The sequence below is a fragment of the Rhinatrema bivittatum genome, chromosome 8 (genome assembly GCF_901001135.1).
Source record: "Rhinatrema bivittatum chromosome 8, aRhiBiv1.1, whole genome shotgun sequence".
NCBI lineage: Eukaryota > Metazoa > Chordata > Amphibia > Gymnophiona > Rhinatrematidae > Rhinatrema > Rhinatrema bivittatum.
The window spans coordinates 163,179,155-163,201,723 of NC_042622.1; the positions used below are offsets into that span (position 1 = coordinate 163,179,155).

Here is a 22,569-nt window from a genome sequence, read left to right on the forward strand (position 1 = left end):
TGTTTTTGCCTCACTGCAAACTTTCTCAGTCTCTCTCTAACTATTTTACAGCTACTTGCTAACTTCATGGAGTGCCCCCTGGTCAGAGTAAATGAACAAATTAATGTAAATCGGATATTTACTCTTTCAGATAATAGAAGGAGCAGGGGGCAATCCATGAAGTTAGCAAGTAGCTCATTTAAGACAAAACGAAGAAAGGTTTTCACTCAGCGCGTAGTTAAACTCTGGAATTCATTGCTAGGGTATGTGGTTTCAGCAGTTAATGTTACTGGGTTTAAAAAAGGTTTGGATAAGTTCTTAGAGATTAAATCCATAAACTGCTATTATGGTAATTAATAAGCAACAGTACCTTGTGATCTATCTAATGTTTGGGTACCTGCCAGGTACACGTGACTTGGATTGACCACTGTTGGAAACGGGATGCTGGGCTTGATGGACCCTTGGTCTGAAGCAGTATGGAATTTATGTTCATTTCTTATCTAACTTACTAGTACTTATATTTTAGATTATTTTCATCATTTGGGTCTGTTTTCCATTTTTTGAATGACACCCTTTTAGCTTTAACTGCCTCCTATACCACATCATTAAACCATTCTGGCAGTCTCTTGGTCTCTCTTCGACCTTTTTTAATGTATGGAATATATTTTATCTGGGCTTCCAAAATTGTTTTTTAAAACTGTATCCATGCCTCATGCAAGCTTTTAACCTTTGCAACTGTTCCTTTTAGTTTTTTTTCCTAATTTCCTCATTCTATCATCATCTCCCTTTTTAAAGTTATATGCTACTGTAGTAGTTTTACTTAATTCCCACCAGGGGACTGTCAAATTTGATTACATTATGATTGCTATTTTTAGAGGCCCCAACCACAGTAACCCCTCAAACCAGGTTGTGCATTCCACTGATGATTAGATGTAAAGTAGCTGCCCCTCTCGTTGGTTCTAGAACCACCTTCTCCATTAAACAGTCATTTATGGCATCTACATAGTAACAGTGAATGATGGCAGATAAAATAAATAACATTTTGGTCTTTATTTGCCCAGCAAGTTTTTTTGTTTTTTTTTTACGGTAGTAAGTGCTGGTCTATGAAGGTTACCCCCAAGCAGAAATGTAAATTTTAGATGTAATAGAAGTTATCCCATTTCTTCATTTCCATTCTCTAGCTAGTAGGGATTCTCTGGATTTGTCCCATGCCCATTTGAATCCCATTACCACTCTTGTCTTCACCATTTCTTCTGAGAGGGAATTCCATGCATCCACTACTCTTTCTGAGAAGAAATATTTCCCGGCATTGTCAAGTCTTCCCTCTTGGAATTTCATACCATGATCGCTAGTTTTATAGTTTTCTTTTCATTGGAAAAGATTTTATTTCTGTGCTTCTTTAATTCCTTTCAGATATTTGAAAGTCTGTATCATATCTCCCCTGTCTCTCTTCTCCTCCAGGATATACATAATTTAGGTCTTTCAGTCTCATAAGTTTTTCTGTGTAGATCCCACACCATTTTGGTTACCTCTCTCTACACTGCTTTATTCTGTCCTTAACCTTTTTGAGATACAGGCTCCAGAACTGAACACACTACTCCAGGTGAAGCTTCGCCAATCACCTGTACATGGGAATTATCACCTTGTTCCTGCTGGCTATGCCTCTCTATCTGCAGCCCAGCATCCCAAATGCATTACTCTGCACTTATTGGCATGAACACCTGAGGTACTCAAAAACCATTGAGATTTAGACCCACCCAAACATATTTGCTGAGTCCTATTTTGCAAAAAGGATTGGAACCATTTTAATACAACACTTCCAATACCTATGGCCTGTAACTAAATTAATGATGCAAAATATTCATACAACCCCCATATTTGTTCACACAAATACACTTGCATGAGATCCCGATTTTTTTCTTTTATTTTCTTCTGTATTCAATTCTATTTACCCCACCACTTCATGTGTTCATTATTTTCTGAAAAATGTTTTAGAGATGGAGGTGAATGTCTCATTTAATGACTTACTTCATTAACTTCAAATGCATTGAAGTCAAAGTTTGTCACAATCGTGTATTATAATCATTGACATTCCACCCTACCATCCTCTTTTTTTTATTGAAAAATCTAAAAATCCCATTTCTTTATTTTAACTTTCTCTTAATCCAGCGAAAATGCTTCATTCAACTTGTTCCATATTATTTCCCGCCATATACTTAACTTAGTGCTGCATCATCTCTATTCAATGTCCTCCCTACAAGGCCTTGTTTTGAAACATCCAAGTTTCTTCTTCAGGGAAGATGAATGATCCGATGTTTCTCCTTCAACTGTTCTCTTTGCACTGCGACGGTGTTTCCCTTTGTTCATATTCCCACCTCTTTTATATTCCTCCTCCTGCTCCAGAATGAACCAATCACATCTTACCACTTCACAACGATAACCAATCGAGATCTTCATTAAGTCCATAAGGAATTACAGAGTTTAATCTAAAAATCCACCTCTGTTCCTGATAATTTAACCTAGTTGCCTGGTCCCCTCCCCTCACTGATTGCATCACTTGTTCAATCACAGTCCACCGGAGTTCGTCAAAATTATGTTGTGTATCTACACAATGTTGAACTATAGGGGCTGCTACAGTTCCTGTATTTAAACGTTAACAATGTTCCACCAATCTCGTTTTCATCTGCCTGCTGGTTCTTCCAACATACACCTTCGGGCACGGACATATTATAGCATACACTACATTCATTGATCTACAATTTGTTTGATATCGTCTTCTAACATATACTTTGGATACCGGGTCTTGCCATATTTCTCCCTCTATTGTTTGTGCACAAAAATCACAACTATGGCACTTTTCATGTATACCCTTCAACATGGTATTTGGTTTATCTATGTGTGTGTGTACTACTTTGTCCCTGATATTTGACCCCCGAGATGTTGCAATTAAGGGTGTATCCTTAAATATATCATGTAATGTCAGTACATGCCAATGTCGCCATATACAGTCTGCTATCATCGCCGTGGCCATGCTGTGTTCCAATACACATATCAATCTATCTTCCTCTCTTCTTTGCCTGTATTCCAACACTTGTCTTCTATCAGTATACTTCGCTCTTTTATACACTTTTTTGATCACTGATTTTGGATATCCACGGGCTTTAAACCGATCTGACAAAATATCAGCTTGAATCTCAAACTCCATAGGTGTCGAACAAATGCGTTTTATACGGAAAAATTGGCTTACCGGCAAGCCTTTTTTAAAAGAAGACTGATGATGACTATAATATTTCAACAGATTGTTTCGATCAGTCGATTTCCGATTTAGAGTAGTGGTAATACTCCCATCACTCACCATGACTCGCACATCCAAATACGCGATCGATACCGTGAGCGATAAACCAAGGGGACCAGTCACATGCCGTGACGCCAAACGTCGTGACGTCACGCCTTGAGCGGCCCAATTGCACGCACAGGGGCCGCTTTCGCCCGTGCGATGCGTCCATCTTCGCGGGCAGCTGGAGGCAGGGGAGCCGCGGTCATCTTCGCCGATGTCCGTCTCCGGAGGGGGGCTGCAAAAAAAGTAAGTCGCTTCATTGCTTTACACTGCCAGTCCACAGTCCTCTCTCCCCTCCTCCTGAAGCAAGGCTGCTTTTCGCGCCTTGCTTCGGGAGGAGGGGAGAGAGGACTGGCAATCCCGAGCGTAGGATTGCCCGTTCTCTCTCCCCTCTCTCCTCTTGCAACTTTTTTTTTTTCGCTTTTTCACTTTTTTCTGCTTTCATTGCTTCGGGAGGAGGGGAGAGGACTGGGGCTGCCCCGGAGACCAGCACCCATGGACGCGGCCAGGGCAGGTGAGTGGGGGCTGGGGGAAAGTTTGCCGCCTACCCTTACCCCTGCCTATAACGCAGGGGTAAGGGTAGGCGGTAAGTTAGCAGGTTAAACGCGTGGCAAAACGGCAGGGAAAAAAGCGATAGTCGGGGCGCGTGTTACTGTATGGGAGGGAATAGCTAATTCGATCATTTACATGTAATATACATGCCGCGGGTGGAAGGGGTTACCCGGTGATTTAAGAACGCGGTAAGAGTAGGTTAAAGGGGATAGTGTATCGCGAGTTGGACTAACGCGGCCGAAAAGTGGGTAGAAAGCGGGTTAGGAGCAGGGTAACCGCGGCCGCACTTTACTGTATTGACCTGAAAGTCAGGTACTTCAGGTCACAGATGCACAGAAGCTCAAAGGGAGCTTTCACCAGCTGAGCTTAAACCATGGTGAGGTCTCAGGCCACTGTGGGAGCCCTTAGAGGAGGCTTCAACTGAAGCAGATCTTGCATGAACCATACAACTATAAGCTTTTTAGAGATAGGCTTATCTTCTACACCATGGTGATATGCATCAATTGCACTCAGGTGAACCCTAATGGAGATAGTCTTTAGACCAGTTTCCGAAATGTGTAAAGATAGTCAAGGAGTTTTTGTGTTGAGCAGGAGAAGTGATCTAGGGTCTTTTACTCACATCACACCAAAAACCTCCTCCACTTTAGTGCATAGGACTTTCTAGTGGAAGACTTTCTGGAACCTACCAGGACCAGAGATCGAGTGGCTGTAGAATCAGCCTCTCAACATCTAGGTTGTGAGCGATAAGGCCTGGATGTTGGGATGCTGCAACCTGCCTTGATCCTGGGTGATAAGATCTGGGAAGTCCCTAGCCTGATTGGTTTCCTGATGGACATCTCCCAGAGGAGTGGAAACCAGACATGGCTGGGCCAATGAGGGGATATGAGGATCAGAGTCACTCTGTCTTCATGAAGCTTCAACAAAGTCTTCGCCACCAGTGGGGTTGGAGAATATGCGTACGGGAGACTCTCGCTCCAAAGGTGAGCGAAGGCATCAGAGGCTGGTTTGTCGTGTGACCTGTATAGGGAACAGAATTGAGGAACTTTCCTGTTCCAAGGCGTAAACAGATCAGTCTCCAGGGTTCCCCACAGGCGGAAGATTCAATTCGCTACCCCTTAGTCGAAAGATAATTCGTGGGGTCGAAAGGAACGAGTCAGCCTGACTGCTATCATATTCCGACTAGATACATGGCCATGAGCACCATTCCTAGGGAGAGGACTCATGGGCATATCTGAACTGCTTCCCAATACAGGAAATACGATCCTATACCTATACCTCCTTGTCTGTTGACATATCTTGTCAGTTTGTATCAACACAATTTTGTTGGACAGCTGATCTCTGAAACCCCATAGAGTGCACCTGATCGCCCGGAGCTCCAGGAAGTTGATTTGACACAATTGCTCCTGGGTGGACCAGAGACCCTGAGTACTGAGCCCATTTACTTGAGCTCTGCAGCTAAGGGTGGATGCATCTGTTATCAGTACAATTTGGACCCAAGGACTTTGGAAGAAGACCCCTGTTCCAGATTGGAATTTTCTCACCATGGGGACAAGGAATCCCGGAGGGATGGACTGACTCTGATGCAGTCCAAAGACCCTAAATGGCCTGATGCTAAGGGAGTAACATACAATGTTGTGGTTCTGTGGCCCAACAGCCTCAACATTTGACATGCTAAGGCCTGCTAGCTCATTTGAATCTCTGTCTCAGCAGGAAGGCCTTGGCCTGAGCCATGACTAGCAGGGCTCCTATGAAGTCCAATTAAAGTGACGGGCTGAAATGGGCCTTGGGGTAGTTGATGACAAACCCTAGCGACTCCATGGTCAAGCACATGGATCCTTTGGTCCCTGTCAAAGATGTGCTCTTGACCAGTCAATCGTCCAGGTAAGAGAAAACAAGGACTCCCAGTCTATGAAGGTGCACCGCCATCACGGCCAGGCATTTTGCGAAGACATGTGGGGCTGATGTTAGCCCAAACGGCAAAACACGGTATTAGAAGTGCTGCTGTCCCACTACAAATCTGAGATACTTCCAGTGACCTTGGAAGATCTCGATGTGAGTGTATGCATCCTTCAGATCAAGGGAGAATAGCCAGTCCCCTTTTTACAACAAGGGGACCAAGGTGCTCAGGGAAACCATTTTGAACTTTTCTCTTCTGAGAACTTTGTTCAAGGTCCTTAGGTCTAAGATGGGAAGGAGTCCCCCTGTTTTCTTTGGAATCAGGAAATACTGGGAGTAAAATCTCCACCCTTTGCCCTAGTTAACAGGGAGGAGAGTTCTGTGGGAAGTACTTTCTGACACACTACTGGTCCCCAATAGGGACTTGGGGGGCAATTTGGCAGGGAACTCAAAAGGTTTAATTTGTATCCTCTGCAGATGATGGACAGAATCCACTGGTCAGAGGTTACACTGAGCCACCGGCTTGCATACAACCTCCTGACCGGGGGGGGTCCATCATCTCGGATACAGCGGACTTGGCTATGTTTCCTATGATCCAGTCAAAACCCCATCCTGGGAGTTGACTGGATATCTTAAGGGTCCTCTACTGCCTAGGGCGGCCACGAGAGGCCTGCTGTTGCTGATGGGGTTGAAGAGGTAGAGGATATTATTTCCTTGGACGGGAAAAAAAAAAAAAGACTTCCTCTGGCCAGACCTCAAAAGACCTTCTGACAGAGGAAGATGGGTCCTGCATGTTGGTGGAGAGCTGTTGGAGTTTTGTATGGTGCTCCCGCATTTGAGCCACCACATCCTTCATCTTATCTCTGAAGAGATTCTCTCCAGTGCATGGCATATCAGTGAGTCGTGGGTATCAATCCCAGCGGCAGAGACCCTCAATGTCATCTTGAAAACATTCTAGGTCAACCTGACCACATGTTTTCCGCATTCCAGGCCCTTATGCACCAGTGACTGGAGTGTCCTGCTGCTGCTAAGGCAGCTACTTGACCACCTGTACCTGTTTCAGGATGTCCCGCAAATATTGGCTCATGTAGAGCTGGTAGGCTGCTATGTGGACGACAAACATAGCACCCTGAAAGACATTTCTCACAAGAGCATCCATGGCCCTCTGATCCTTCCCGCAGGTGCGAGAAATGGGTCTGAGTGCACTTGGCCTTTTTGAAAGTGGATTTGACCACTACAGACTGTTGTGGCAACTGACATTTGTCGAATATGAGAGCCTTCTGGATGAGATAAATCACATCTGCCTTCCTATTAATGGGAGGAACTGAGAGGGGATATTCTCACATCCTCCTCAATTACTCCATAAGGATCTTGTGCACTGGGACTGCCATGATCTCCCCAGAAGGCTCCACGTGTTGGAGAACATCCAGCATCTTATGCCAGGTATCCTCCTCAGTCTGCAACTGAAATGGGATGGCCTATACCATCATCCTGACAAATCCATCAAAGGAGAAGTCTTCCAGGGGAGACTTCCTTTTGTCATCAGGAGGAGATGGTTCCAAGGGGAGACCATCCCCCTCAGGGGTCATATGGGCCCTAGTCCTCACTGCCAGAAGTAGGGGATGGGGTCCTAGCTGCTCGGCCTCCAGTCAGTGGTATGAGTAGCAAATCAACTGGCTGTGGGGACTTGGGCTTGTCATCACCCCACTTCCATGGGCTAGCATTGATGCCGCCCCGGGAACCAACACAGGCTGTGTCGATAATACTTCAAGCGGGTGCAGATATTTTAACAGCGGCTCGAAGACGGACAGTGCCAGTCCCAGTGCCATGATACCAAGGTTCCATAATGCCTTCTCCACAGCCAGCTGCACATGCCTGTCAAGCTCCTCCTTAAAGAGAGCCGATGCCAAAACTGATTGAGACCCTGGAGGTGTAGCCACATCCTCTTAGGAACTGAGGATTGGTGGCGGGCATCAGAACTGGTGGAAACCGTCATGTATCCCGGGTATCGATGGAGGATTGGTGCTCCTCACCACGGAGATGCTTCAGAGGCATCACAGCAGAAGCTGGCACCATGCATCGATTAGGAATGATGCCGATGATTCTTTGGCTTTCCTTGATGCTGAGATCTGTCCTTCCCTGGTGCCGAGGCTGAAAACGATGAATCATATGTCTTCAACCTGGGGGAGGCAGACGATGGCTTGTTTCCAGCATCCCTACCAGCCACCAACACTAATGGAACAGACAGTTCAGCTAATGGCGATGGCTCAGCGTCCACTGTTGCAGTTCTGTGGCTCCTCGATGACGATGTCTCTGATGACGATGGGTCCCGTCTTGTGTGTCCCGAAGAGTTGTTCCATCTTGTCGAGCCGGATCTTATGCCCTTAAGGGGTCATCCGGGCACACTTGCTGCAACCCAGGACATTGTGCGATGCCCCCAGGCAGAGGATACATTGATCAAGGGGGTCCATGATCAACATAGTCCTTGAACTCAGAGGACTATGGATATATTGACTTGAAACAAAAAGGGTGGAATATCTAACTCAATAGCAGTGGCCTACATCGCTGGCAAGCACCGAAGGCACCACCACCCCAGGGGACAACTGTGAAAGAAAACATCAACTAAACACCGAAAAATCTGGCTAAAGACGATAAGGGGAGAACCAGGAGGGACCCCCTGTCAATTGTGACCATGATAAAAACTTTAAAAAAAGCAAATTCCTAAGAAGTTTGAAAAAGAGAGACTCAATCTTGTCGTGACATAAAAGGCTCCGCAGGAAAAAAAAAAAAAGACTGTGTGGATGTGTAGTAAAATGCATGCTGAGCATGCTCAGAAAGGCTCAGTCAAAGTTCTATAAACTTTGACACAAGTTTTTCATGCTGAGCTCTATCCAACGATGTCACCCATATGTGAGGACTGTAATCCTTGTTATCCTCCTCCTTACTAGGTTTCTACCATATAAGCCTCCCACCAACCCACCCCCAGCTTTGCATTACACCTGTCGCAAGCCAGGTGAGAAACCTGGGAATCATATTCCAATCATATCTCTCAGTTGTAAAAAAAATGGCCTTCTTTAAATTATGGCTCCTGCACAAGCTGAAACCCTACCTAAATCCACTGATTTTCCTACAGTTCTCCAATCACTTGTTTTAAAAAAACTGGATTATTGTAACAATTTATCTTGGCCTCTCTGCTTCCACCATACGAGCAATCCAGATGATTGAAAACTTGGCTTCCCAGGTACTGACTGGCTCTGCCTGTAATGACCACACCACTTCTTTGCTGTATTCCCTCCACTGGCGCTCCATCCAGTGAAGGATAAAATGTAAAGTTAACTTTAATACAGAAGGCTCTCTGAAACGATATATTGCTCTCTCCTGAAAATTTACAGACCATCAGGGAGCTAAGATACGATGGCCATTGCTTCTTTGATGTTCCAACTAAATGGTCAGTATGGCTTAGCAATAGCTGACCTCTGCTGTGGAACTCCCTGCCCGAAAACAGCAGAAAGAACCACACTTTGTCATCTTCAAGAAGCAGCTAAAAAATAGTTCTTTTTCAGGAAACTTTCAGGCTCTAACCCAACAAACCAATTCCGAGCATCCCTTTTCTTTTAGCATAGGGATCCGATTGCCAATCCCATCTGGCTATTGTTTTATGTTATTTGTGTGTGCTTTACTATAAGCTACCAGGAACATTGTATTGTGCGGCCTATAAATGTTTTAAATAAATATAAACTTACACAGACACAGATATAAATTAAGAGCTGGTGCTAAAATGTTTCCGCCTATCATCAGGTATTCATCAATGGGTGGAATCACAGTCCCAAGAATCCAAGGAATACGTTTTGTGAATGTGACCTACTCGTTCCAATCAGGAGCAGTTCTATACACATAAGCACTAATATTACAATCTGAAGTGAACGGAAGCAGCCGGGGCGTCTGGCCCCAGAAGCAGCAGTATCAATCATGCTATGTCTGTTTCTAATCCTTGCACTCGTGACCCTGCGCACACGTGGAATGGTTTGTTATCTGGGGAAGGAATACTTCTCTCCTTAAGCTCACCTCATCCAAGAGCCAAAAACCTGAAGATGCAAAAAGCATATTTGTGCAGGGCAGTCTCTGGGACACCAGTCAGCCCCAGATGGCCTGCCAACAGAAAAAGACTGACTTTGGCAAACATAAGGATGGAAGTGGGGGCTCAGGTTTCAGAAACCGGATACACAGCATCAACAACTCTATACCACCCCTCAGACTGGGCTGCAGACAAAAGCTATACAGGAAAATCTGGATTAGAGATACTGAAATGTACGAAGTTTGCAGGTACAGCAGCAAGATGCACTAAAGAACTTGTGGCTCCCCAAGCTTTGCTAAGCAAAGCTTTACACCCATTTGATCTCTTTTCACCAGGTTTATTCTGATTGTTTTATTAGGTATTATGTATTTTGGTTAGTTGATGTTTCTGTATTTTTTAAATGTTTAACATTGCTTGCTGTAAGCATTATTTGTTGCACATATTGGCTTGCCTGGAGCCTGGGAATGAATAGGCAGTTTTAGAAATGTGAAGAAATATAGGGAAGGGCAGTATGGCCCATTTAGTCTGGCCAATATCCTTCTTGGGATTTTCGGGGCTTATCTCCATTTTCTTGAATTCTGTTACTGTTTGAGTCTTCAGCACCCCTCTGGGAGGCTGCCCCAAGCATTCGCCAATCTTTTGGAAAGTTATTCCCGAGTCTATCCCCTTTGAGCCTGAGGGCAGGACCTCTTGGTTTTAGAATTTCCTTCCCTCTGAAAAATGTCTCTTGTGCATTTTTTATACTATGCCAATGAAATAGCTGAATGCTTCTGTCATATTCCCTTTTATTCTTGGCTTCTTTAGGGTCTAAGTCTCATCTGCTAGGATTCTTGGTGCAGTCTCTGGACCATCTCCACTCTTTTGTAACTCACGAAGGTGCCCTGCTAAGATCACATCTGTATTCGCATGAATACCCAATCAGAACCTCAGAAATTCCTCCTCAGATTGGTGGCCAATGATTAAATCATGTTAAAGGGTACTACAGGCAATTAGGTTTTTGCTCCATTGCCTCTGAAGTTCGATGATGAAACAGCCAGGTATGTTTCTCTGTTTGCCTTTGGCAATCAGTTTTCTGCCGTATCAGGCTTATGACAAGAACAGCATGCAGTTCTGGGGCCACAGTAAATCTATAACCAGCATCGCACTCACACAAAGACCGCTGGGAAACAGGAAAAATAAACAGATCTATAGGTTTAAACCACATCAGCAGCCTCCTCTCTCCCTTTCCCCAAAACAGACAGTGATATCAACATGGGGCAAAGGTATGAAAGGCTCACAGCGTGAAGATAACCCATTCCTAGGCATGCAAGGCAAAGAAACAAAGTGAGAGAATTTGGCTTCAAGAGGGCAGGTACCAGGTTCAAATGCTCCTATTCATTCATGTAAACTGCCAGCTGCAAAGGGAAGGCTGATGTGATATGATGGAGGGGGAGGGAGGGAGAGGAGAGGGGGAGACGCCTGCTTTTCCTAAAAGCTTTTTTTTTTTAAGTTCACATATGGTGTCTGCTGCTCTCTTGTTGCCTATTTATCACTTTCCTCTTAAAAACTGGGGAAGGCACTGGCCTGTGTCCTGGGGTGGGAGAGGGGGAGGGGGGCTTTATGCATGATGTAAACCATTTGGAGCAATGTGAGATGCTGCCAACACAAGCTGCACTATTTAAACAAGTGAGGAAATGATGGTATATACAGCGTGCCAGCGAGCACACACACACCAAAGGAAGTCCAGAGCTGGATGTGAGCGGTTAAAAGGTCGATATTTTCCCTTAACACCCTTCTCAATGACTTAATCGTGTTCCGTTTGCACAGAAAACTTCCCAAGAATACGCTAAAAAAAAAAAAAAGAAAAAAAAAAAGAAAAGAATAGGAGAAGTTGGAAAGCAGAAGGGATGCCCTGTTGCTGACCTTATCCGAGGTTTTCTCCATGTAACAGGGGTCTTGGGGGGCAGCCAGAAGGGGGATGAATCCGGACAATAGCCGGTCCTCTTCCAAGATAAGGAGAGTGAGGTCATCATCAGGGTCCTTGTACAGGGGCACCTCCGATTGATTCACTGTGGTGAGAACATTACAGAACTCTGCCAGTGTCACCCACACATCCACGGAGGCCCTGGGAGAAGAGGAGACATGAAAAACTAGTAATAGAGGGGGGACAGGAGGGATGGGGGGAGGCCTGAAACAGGGATCTGGAACAGGGGTGGTAAGGAAGGAGGAATCAGCAAAGGGTGGAGGAAAAAGGATCAGGAACTGGGGAGGGGAGGGGAGAGGGGAGGGGAGAGGAGAGGGGAGGGGAGAGGAGAGGAGGAAATAGGAACAGAAGTAGTAGAAAAGGAGGGATCAGGAATGGGAGTGGGGGTTGAAGGGGCATGTGGATTGAAAGGAGAGATCAAGAACAAATACCAAACAATACTTGCAAGAAGTTTGTTAGCAATTTCACTGTTGAGAAATTACATACCCTCCTGTCATATCAGGGTAACATGAGCCCTTGAGAGAAATAAGCTCTGGGGTACTCAGGTTCCAGGTTCTGAGGACCCCACACAGGTCAGGTTCTCAGGATAGCCACAATGAATATTCATCAGATATTATTTGCATACAGCATACATTAGGCTAAATTAATTTGCCTATTATGGTTATGGTGAAGGCCAGACTTTTTATTGGCCTTGGAGAAAGTTCCTTTTCACCCTCTGAACTAGGGGGTCAAGATCTCACTAAACTATCCTCTCTGGTATCTATCGCTCCTCTCCTCCATATCATCCCTGCTAAGGAAACATAAAAACATGATGGTAGAAAAAGACCATACAGTCTATCTAGTCTCCCCATAAACACCAACTATTCATCTTTACATCTCCTGGGTTTATCCTATGCTTTCCTGAATTCAGATACTATTTGTGTCTCCATCACCCTCTGTAAAGAAATGTTTTAGATTATTCCCGAGTCCACCCGCTTTCACCCTCATCCCATGACTCCTCATTCTAGGCCCTCCTTTCTGTTAAAAGAGGCTCATCTCCAGTACATGAAAATATTGGAGTTATTTAAATATCTCTCTCATCTTTCCCCAGCCTGGCTTTCCTTCTAGGGTGGACTTGTTTAGATCTTTAAGTCTGTCCCCATATGCTTTAGAAAGCTCCTTGGTAGACATGCATACAGCCATGCCTGCAACAATCACACAACACAATTCCTCTACATGTACAAGACAGCCACACAAATTATCCAAACATGCAACTGCCACACACCGCAACTCATGCACATATTCAACATAAACACAACAGTCTTGCTTACTACGTTTACTTATTTCTATAGCACTAGAAGACGTACAGAGTGCTGTAAAAATACACATAAGAGTTCCCTGCTCCGTGGTGCTTACAATCTAGTCAAGACACACAAAGACAAGACAAATAGGAGTTTTCGGGAACTTTATTTACTACAATTATCATGGTTAACATTGACACGGTTATGATCATGAAAAGTTGGAGTTTAAGATTTTAAAGCAACCTTTCTAGCTGGGAGCTGAAAATGGGACAGGGAAGGAGCATGGTGCATGACCTCAGGGAGCCTGTCTAGACATACGGCACAGCGAGGTGGGAGCACAGAGTCAGGAGCCGGCAATGGAGGAGAAAGGCACATATATGATCAGGTAGCCCGTCACAAGCAAGGATATAGCGAGAGATAAAGGAGAGGTAATGAGGAGCTGTAGCATTAAGGCATGTGTTGAGCTGGAGAAACCTGAAATAGTAGCCCAAGGGTTAGAGCAGCAGGTTGAGAAGAAAGGAAGCCAGAGTTCAAATCCTGCTTCACTCATCGATGTTCTATTGCCTCTCTGGGGCAGTAAACTACCTACAGTAGCTGACTAACTTGCCTTGAGTTTGGATTTGCAAAGGTGTGTAAATTAAATCTAAAATCCAGAACCAGCTGTATGCAGAAGCAGATGGAAAGCCAATGCAGTGACACCTGTAACATACCCACTCAATGCAACCCATCGAAGTATTCAACACAACTTCAACAGGCAGCCATACTTTCAACATACCCACACAATATAGTAACATAGTAATGACGGCAGAAAAGGACCAAATGATCTATCCAGTCTGCCCAGCAAGCTTCTTAGGGTAGTATTAGCCACCCTGTGTAGGTTTCTCTTTTACTGGCTGAGCAGCCTTCTTGAAAATTCAGACAGTGCTGCTTGACATCCAATGCTTATGGACTTGGCCGTTGAAGCAGTCCTATACTTTTTCTCTTATGTCTGCATATCAGCATCCCAGACCATAAAAGTCAGGGCTCATGTTCGTTGTCGTCTGAATCAAATTCCATTTCTCCTTCCCGCCGTCAAAGCGGACAGCAATGTTGCAGTTTGTGTAAAAGGTATCAAAGCTTATTAAGTTATGGATAGTAATCCCCATGCCTTCTGTTAAGAGTAGTAACGCCACACCAGCAGGTTAGCCCCATGCACCCCCATCCAAGTGTAGAACACAACCACAATGGGCAGTCATACCTTCAACATATCCACATAACATCATGCCATACTGGGTCAGACCAAGGGTCCATCAAGCCCAGCATCCTGTCTCCAACAGTGGCCAATCCAGACCATAAGAACCTGGCAAGTACCCAAAAACTAAGTCTATCCCATGTTACTATTGCTAGTAATAGCAGTGGCTATTTTCTAAGTCAACTTAATTAATAGCAGGTAATGGACTTCTCCTCCAAGAACTTATCCAATCCTTTTTTCAACCCAGCTACACTAAGTGCACTAACCTCATCCCCTGGCAACAAATTCCAGAGTTTAATTGTGCGTTGAGTGAAAAAGAACTGTCTCCGAATAGTTTAAATGTGCCACATGCTAACTTCATGGAGTGCCCCCTAGTCCTTCTATTATCCGAAAGAGTAAATAACAGATTCACATTTACCCATTCTAGATCTCTCATGATTTTAAACATCTCTATCATATCCCCCCTCAGCCGTCTCTTCTCCAAGCTGAACAATCCTAACCTCTTTAGTCTTTCCTCATATGGAAGCTGTTCCATCCCCTTTATCATTTTGGTCATCCTTCTCCTTACCTTCTCGATCGCAACTATATCTTTTTTTGAGATGAGGCGACCAGAATTGTATACAGTATTCAAGGTGCCGTCTCACCATGGAGCAATACAGAGGCATTATGACATTTTCCATTTTATTCACCATTCCCTTTCTAATAATTCCCAACATTATTTGCTTTTTTACTGCCGCAGAAAACTGAACCAACGATTTCAATGTGTTATCCACTATGATGCCTAAATCTCTTTCTTGGGTAGTAGCTACTAATATGGAACCTAACATTGTGTAACTATAGCATATATTAAACTCTGGAATTTTTTGCCAGGGGATGTGGTTAATGTATAGCATGGGTTATTTTTCCCTATATGCATCACCTTGCACTTATCCACATTAAATTTCATCTGCCATTTGGATGCAACCCATGCAAGTGTACACCACTTCTATAAGCTTTTAAGTGCTTGTCTATAGGAAAAAAAATTGCTAAAGACAGTTTTTGGTGAGATTCCAATGTTGCTTTCTGAATCCATTTGTTCTCCTATTGGTTTCTAAATTGATTTTACTTGTCTGTCTAGGATTCTTTGGTTGCTTTCTGGAATGAAGTCTTGGATAAAGCTCTAGATTCAGTATCTCCACTTAAAAGTAAAAGCCAGCCTGGAAGGTTTCAAGATCAGCTGCAAGTTTTTAAAACAGTAATACCAAGGAACGCCTCCAGACCAGTGACAAAGAAGGCTACCCCCAATAATTCTCTCAGTTGAAAGTGGAAAAGATGAGGATTACTTTTCATACTTTGTATGTTGACTCTTAAGCAATGCCTGATTTGACCAGTGCAGTGGTTAAAGTGATTACTATAGATCACTCTGTACAGTGATTACTAATTAGATAGCCATCTAGGTGAAAAAAAAAAGATCAAGGTTCACTCAGCTGTGGTTTCTACTTCCCCTTCTGCTGTTCAGACATCCCTGTATTCCCCTTTAATATCTTTGGTGCCCTGGGACTTCTCTCCATCAGTCCTGTCAGCACCATCTTGTTTGCCTGGGTATCAAAGGCACTGTTCTTAACTGGATGTCTTTTTTTTTTTGTTGTTGTTGTTTTTGTTTGCAAGCAGCAGATTATCTTCTGGGATTGGTTTTCCTTGAACTCATGAAAGTCACTATGTATATTCAGAAAAGAGATAGGTGGAGAAGACATGCCAGTATCTTAATGAATGGCTTTTGGCTGTAGGTAAGTGGATGCAGACCAACAGACAAACTGAACCTTGAGTAAAACTGTGGGCTGGGAAAGTGGGTATGCCAGTCTTTGTACTTCCTGTTAATTTAGTGGGTGTTTTTCTAACTTCTATTCAAGAGCTTGAGGTTATGGTTGATCTGCACTATCTATAGAGGCTCAGGTGGTTGCAGTTACAAGAAAAGCCTTCCTAAATAAACAGCTAGTAAGGAAGCAGAGGCCCTGTCTGTGTAGATCAGACCTTAAAACAGTGATGCAGGCAGTAGTCTTGTCACACTTGAATTACTGTAATACAGTGCACCTAGGCCTCCCAAAAAAAAGATTTTAGCTCATCTTCAGATAGCTGCAGCCAAAGTCATTACTGGGGGTCAAAGGCGAGTGAGCGACTCCTTTGTTAATCTTGTTCCACCGGCTTTCGATTAAATTGAGAATAATTTTTAAGATCCTATGTCTGGCCTTTATGGCTATCAGAGTACACCAAAAGAATTGGATTCAGTGCTGGTCTCCAGCTCGCCCTATCCACTCAAGACTGGCTAACTTGGTTATTTTACCTTTGAGCAAGGTTTGTAAATTGTTAAGAAAAAGAGAAAGATCATTCTCAGGGAGAAATGCAACACTTTGAAACTTGCTCCTTCTTGAACTGAGGTCAAATCAGAATTGACATAAAAACACAAGAACCGCTATACTGGGTCAGATCAAGAGTCCACACCAAGCCCGGTATCCTTTATCCAATTCAGGTCACAAGTACCTGACAGTATCCCAAATGTAGACAGATTCCATGCTGTTGATGCCCAAAGATACCCCAAGTCTACCTAGTTAATACAGTTTATGGACTTTTCCTCCAGTAACTTGTCCAATCTTTTTTAAACCCAGCTTGCTAACTTCTTTTACCACATTCTCTGGCAATGAATTCCAGAGCTTAATTTTGCACAGAGTGAAAAAATATTTCTCCCGGATTTCTTTTAAATATGCGACTTAGTATCTTCAAGGAGCACCTCCTAGACTCTTTATTTTTTGAAAGCGTAAACAATTTGCATTTACCCCTCCAGTCCACTCAGTTTTGTAGACCTATTATATCTCCCCTCAGCCATCTCTTCTCCAAGGTGGAGAATACTAACCTCTTTAGCCTTTCTTCATAAGTTTTAGAGCCCTTTATCATTTGGACCTTTTGAAAAATCCTGAAGATTACTTGACCAGATTTCAATTACCTGACTGTTATCTAGCAGTTTTTATATGGAACCACAATGGAGCCCTGTGCTCAGCCTCTACTATTTCCTGATGGTAAATAAGGAGGCTGGTTAAAATACAATTTTGACTTTGACACTAATATGCCTATTGTGATACTGGGTGAATTCTTAAGGTTTCAGTTACTGAAGATGTTTTTGGATAGATACATCTGTCAAATCTTGGCAGGCTATGGTTAGATATTGCTTTTGTAAGTTTCTTAAACTTGGGAGGCTTACAAGGGCACGGCCTCCAATAGGGGGTGTGAGAATGAGGGGGGGAAGGGGGCATATTATCTGTGTATAGTTGGGATGGGGTCAGATATGGCCTGATATGTCCCGGGCCTATTCCTTTCAGAGGGTGGGTGGGTGAGTTCCAGGGACATAACTTCTATCATTATTTATGGATAGTGAAAGTGGGGAAAGGAGACACTTATTTGGGATATGTTGATGTTTATGCAGTAATGTTATGTTATGGACATTATTATATTTATTTTTTGTATGTTTTTGTATAGATTTTAATTTCATTTTGCAATCTGCATTGAGCAAGCTTATCCCTAGAATTGTATGATATAAATCTTGTATTAAATTAACACAACTACTGCCATGCCTGCAACATACCACAAACTCAATGCATCCCATCTAAGCATATAACACAAACATAACAGACAGCCATACCTGCAACATACCCTATAAACAGAGTTGTTAATCTCCTGGCTTTCCTGGCAATTTCCTGAATTAGAAAAAGCCCATTAACACAATGTTGTTTCTGGAGAGTGGGAGGTCTCACAGAAGACACTAACACATACAAGAGCTACATGCTCCCTTGCTGCCACCCTTCAGAGAGCCAAAGCCTCTGGAGCATACTGCACTTGCGTATCAGACACATTTAGAAACAGAAAGAATAGACAGGTTTCCTTCTGTGGCTGGGGAGACATGCAAAACATGTGATGTAATGAGAATAGGAGTTTGCGCTACCAACTGCAAGTCAGGCAGTGGAACCTCCTATCAGTGGGTAGGAAGTATGGACTGTCCCATACCATGTCTCAGCCTCTTGAGATACTCACACTGTCCTTTAGAGAAATCTCAGGAACTTTAGAGTTTGTGCTTCAAACCTTTCCCTGATGGATTGCTGCTCTGGACTCTAGATTGTTGAGTAGGGTTGACATCTGTAAAACTGGTCAGTACAAGACTTTGGGCCTTCAACTGTTATGCACCCAAAATTTGGAATGAGATACCATCACCCCTTGCCTTGAGCTGTCCTATCTCTGATACACTGCACAGTAAAGCTCAGAACAGGCTCTACAGGCACAGTTGCAGGGTTGTCAGTGACCTCAATATAGACTTTGTAGGCAGCAAAGACAAGAAACAGAGGGTAGGACTAAATGGAGAAATTACTTACCTGTTAATTTTGTTTTCCTTAGTGTAGACAGATGGACTCAGGACCAATGGGTGTAGTGTACTTCTGATAGCAGTTGGAGACGGAGTCAGATTTCAATCTGACATCAGCCTACATATACCCATGCAGGAAGCTCTGCTCTTCAGTATTCTCCTCAAAAAGCAATTGTGGATATGTGTGTGTTTTAATAACTTGATTAACTTGGACTGGCTAAACTGATTTCCAATTGGAGACCGCCAGCGTACTCAACCAGAAATATGCCGACACCCGGCAACTATGGGTAATACCTGGCTTACCCGTGCTTGTCTTGCTCTTGGGGATCGTCACCCGAGGTTTCCGGACTTTGGAGCAGCCGTGGGCGGGATGCTGAGTCCATCTGTCTACACTAAGGAAAACGAAATTATCAGGTAAGTAATTTCTCCATTTCCTAGCGTGTAGCAGATGGACTCAGGACCAATGGGATGTACAAAAGCTACTCCCAACCGGGTGCGAGGCTGCCCGTGGCCCACTTACTACTGCCCTTGCAAATGCTGTGTCCTCCCGGACCTGAACATCCAGGCGGTAAAACCTCAAGAAGGTGTGAATGGAGGACCACGTTGCTGCCCGACAGATCTCGGAGGGTGACAGCATCTTGGTTTCTGCCCAGGATACTGCCTGGGCCCTTGTGGAATAGGCCTTGGCTTGTAGAGGTGGAGGCTTTCCTGCCTCTACGTAGGTCGCCTTGATTACTTCTTTGATCCAGCGGGCTATGGTTCCCTGCGAGGCCACTTCCCCTTGTTTCTTCCCGCTGTGAAGTACGAATAGGTGGTCCGTCTTTTGTACTGATTCCGATCTTTCCAGGTATCGGACTAGGAGTCTGCCAACGTTCAGATGGCGAAGAAGGCGTGAGTCTTCAGAGTCCTTATGCTCGTCTGGAGATGGCAGTGAGATGGTTTGGTTTAAATGGAAATGAGAAACCACCATAAAAGGAAGGAGGAGACACACCACTAAAGTGGCCGGTGTGAATCTAAGGAACGGTTCCAGACAGGATAGTGCTTGGAGTTCGGAGATGCGACGGGCTGAACATATTGCCACTAGGAATGCAGTCTTCATAGTCAGGAGCCATAATGACAGACCGCGTGTAGGTCTGAAGGAAGCTCCCACCAGGAAGTCTAGTACTACACTGAGATTCCATAGGGGCACCGGCCACTTTAGTGGTGGCCGGATTTCTTTGACCCCTCTCAGGAAACGGGAAACTACTGGATGGGATGACAGACTGATGCCGTCCTCTTTGGCTCTGAAGCAGGCCAGCACGGCCACTTGATCCTTGATGGAGTTGAGAGACAACCCCTTCTTCAAGTCATCCTGCAGAAATTCCAGGATCATGGGGATTTTGACTGTCTGTGGCAGGATGTCTCAGTCCTCACACCAGGCTTCGAATATTCTCCATATTCGTATGTAAGTTAGAGACGTGGAAAACTTGCATGCTCGGAGTAAGGTGTTAATCACTGCCAGAGTATCCGCTCTTCTTCAGGCGAGTCCTCTCAATGGCCAGACCGTAAGAGAGAATCAAGTTGTGTCTTCGTGGAGGATCGTTCCTTGCTGGAGCAGGTCCTTGTGTGGGGGTAGACACAGAGGGATCCCCGACAGAAGTCTTCGCATGTCTGCGTACCATGGCCTTCTTGGCCAGTCCGGGGCCACTAGAAGTACTAGCCCCTGTGGTGTTCTATCTTGCGGATGATTCCGCCCAGTAGTGGCCATGGGGGAAAGGCATACAGCAGGTCTTCCTGTGGCCAGGTCTGGAGAGTGTAGATTCCCTGGGATTCTGGTTCTTGTCTGCGGCTGAAGAACTTGGGAACTTGGGCATTGGACCAGGTTGCCAGAAGATCCATGGCTGGTGTTCCCCAGCGGTTTACTATCAACTGGAAGGCTGAGGTAGACAGCATCCATTCCCCTGGGTCTAGACACTCTCTGCTGAGGTAATCCGCAGTGGCGTTGTCTTTTTCTGCGATGTGGGCGGCTGAGATTCCTTGTAAGTTTGCTTCCGCCCACGCCATTAGGAGGTCTATTTCCAGGGCAACTGTTGGCTTCTGGTTCCTCCCTGGCGGTTGATGTAGGTAACTGTTGTGGCGTTGTCCGACATGACTGACAGATTCGTCCCGGAGTCTGTGACTGAATCGAAAGCAGGCTAGTCTGACTGCCCGGGCTTCCAGTTGGTTGATCTTCCATTCCGACTCTTCCTTGTCCCATTGCCCCATGGCCGTCAGTTCCTGGCAGTGAGCTCCCCATCCTCGTAGGCTCGCATCCGTGGTGAGCAAGACCCAGGTCGGTGGGGATAGCCTTACTCCCTTGCTCAGATGGTCTTCTTGTAACCACCATTGGAGCTGGGTCCACAGTAATTCTGGGACATCGGGTTCCATCGCGACAGCAGGGAACGTTGTAGTGGTCGCATCTGGGCCCTTCCCATGGGACGACTTCTAGTGTTGATGTCATGAGGCCGAGGACTTGGAGGTAGTCCCATACCTTGGGGCGAAGACAGGTCAACAGGTTTCGCAACTGGTCAATCAGTTTCCTTCTCCTTGTAGGGGAAGAACGACCTTGACTCGTTTGGTGTCGAACCGGACTCCCAGGTATTCTAGTGATTGGGAGGGCTGCAGGCATCTCTTGGTTGTGTTGACAACCCACCCAAGATTCTGCAGTAGATTCTTGATTCTGGTGGTTGCCTGGTGGCTTTCCTCTGGAGATTTTGCCCTGATCAGCCAATCGTCCAGATATAGATGTATGAGGATTCCTTCTTTTCTCAGTGTTGCCGCCACTATAACCATGATTTTGGTGAACGTCCGCGGGGCAGTAGCTAGTCCGAAGGGTAGCGCCCGGAACTGGTAGTGATGGTCCAGTATCGCGAATATGGGGATATGGAGGTAAGCTTCTGACAGATCCAGAGAGGTCAGAAATTCTCCCGGCTGTACTGCCCTTATGACAGAGCATAAGGTTTCCATGCGGAAGTGTGGAATCCTCAGGTAGCGATTGATGGACTTGAGGTCCAGGATGGGCTGGAACGTTTCCTCTTTCTTGGGGACAATAAAACAGATGGAATAGTGCCCAGTAGTTTGTTGGTGCGTGGGCACCGGTGTTATCGCCCTTAGGGCGAGTAGTTTTGGCAGTGTGGTTTCCACTGCCGTCTTCTTGGAGGGGAAGTGGCACGGTGATTTCATGAATTTTTCTGGAAGGATACTGTGGAAGTCCAGGTAGTATCCCTCTCGAATGATGGTTAGGACCCACTTGTCCGACGTTATCTCGACCCATCTTTGGTAGAATTGGGCAAGCCTGCCCCCTACGGCTTCTTCCCATAGATGGGTCTGTTGATTCTCATTGTGGGGTGCGGCTGGGGCCTGGACCTGAGCCAGCTCCTCTCTTGTTGTGTCTGTTCCGAAAGGACTGGCCCCTGCGTGGCGAGGTGCTTGATATGTGTTTTTGTACCGTCTAAAACGCTGGGATCCTCTGCCCTTGGATCTTCGGGGAGAGGGTCGTTGGTTTCTTTTGTTTCTGTCCTCCGGAAACCAAGGTACTGGGGATTCGCCCCATTTGCTGGCTAACTTCTCCAGTTTGCTTCCGAACAGGAGGGCTCCTTTAAAGGGCATTCTCGTGAGTTTCATCTCGGAAGTCGCATCGGCTGACCAACTTCGGAGCTAGAGTTGCCTTCTGGCTGCCACTATGGATGAGATGCTCCTGGCTGAGGTGTGCACCAGGTTGGAGGTCGCATCCGTGAGGAACGATATCGCCGGTTCTAATGTTTCGAGGGACGTGGTTGCGTCCCTGGACAGCGACAAGCAGGCACGTGTTACCACAGCGCAGCAGGCAGCTATCTGTAGGGACATGGCTGCAA

The 22,569-nt window shown here is 45.2% G+C and overlaps 1 protein-coding gene across 3 annotated transcripts in view; it reads right to left on the bottom strand.

Moving 5' to 3' along the window:
• Positions 1–22,569, bottom strand: part of SMG6 (SMG6 nonsense mediated mRNA decay factor) — a 387,710-nt gene that overhangs the window by 119,156 nt on the left and 245,985 nt on the right. For all 3 annotated transcript variants that reach the window (XM_029611072.1, XM_029611073.1, XM_029611074.1), the window contains exon 13: positions 11,742–11,943. In XM_029611072.1, coding sequence (XP_029466932.1) covers positions 11,742–11,943 — 202 coding nt within the window. The remainder of the gene's footprint in view (positions 1–11,741; positions 11,944–22,569) is intronic.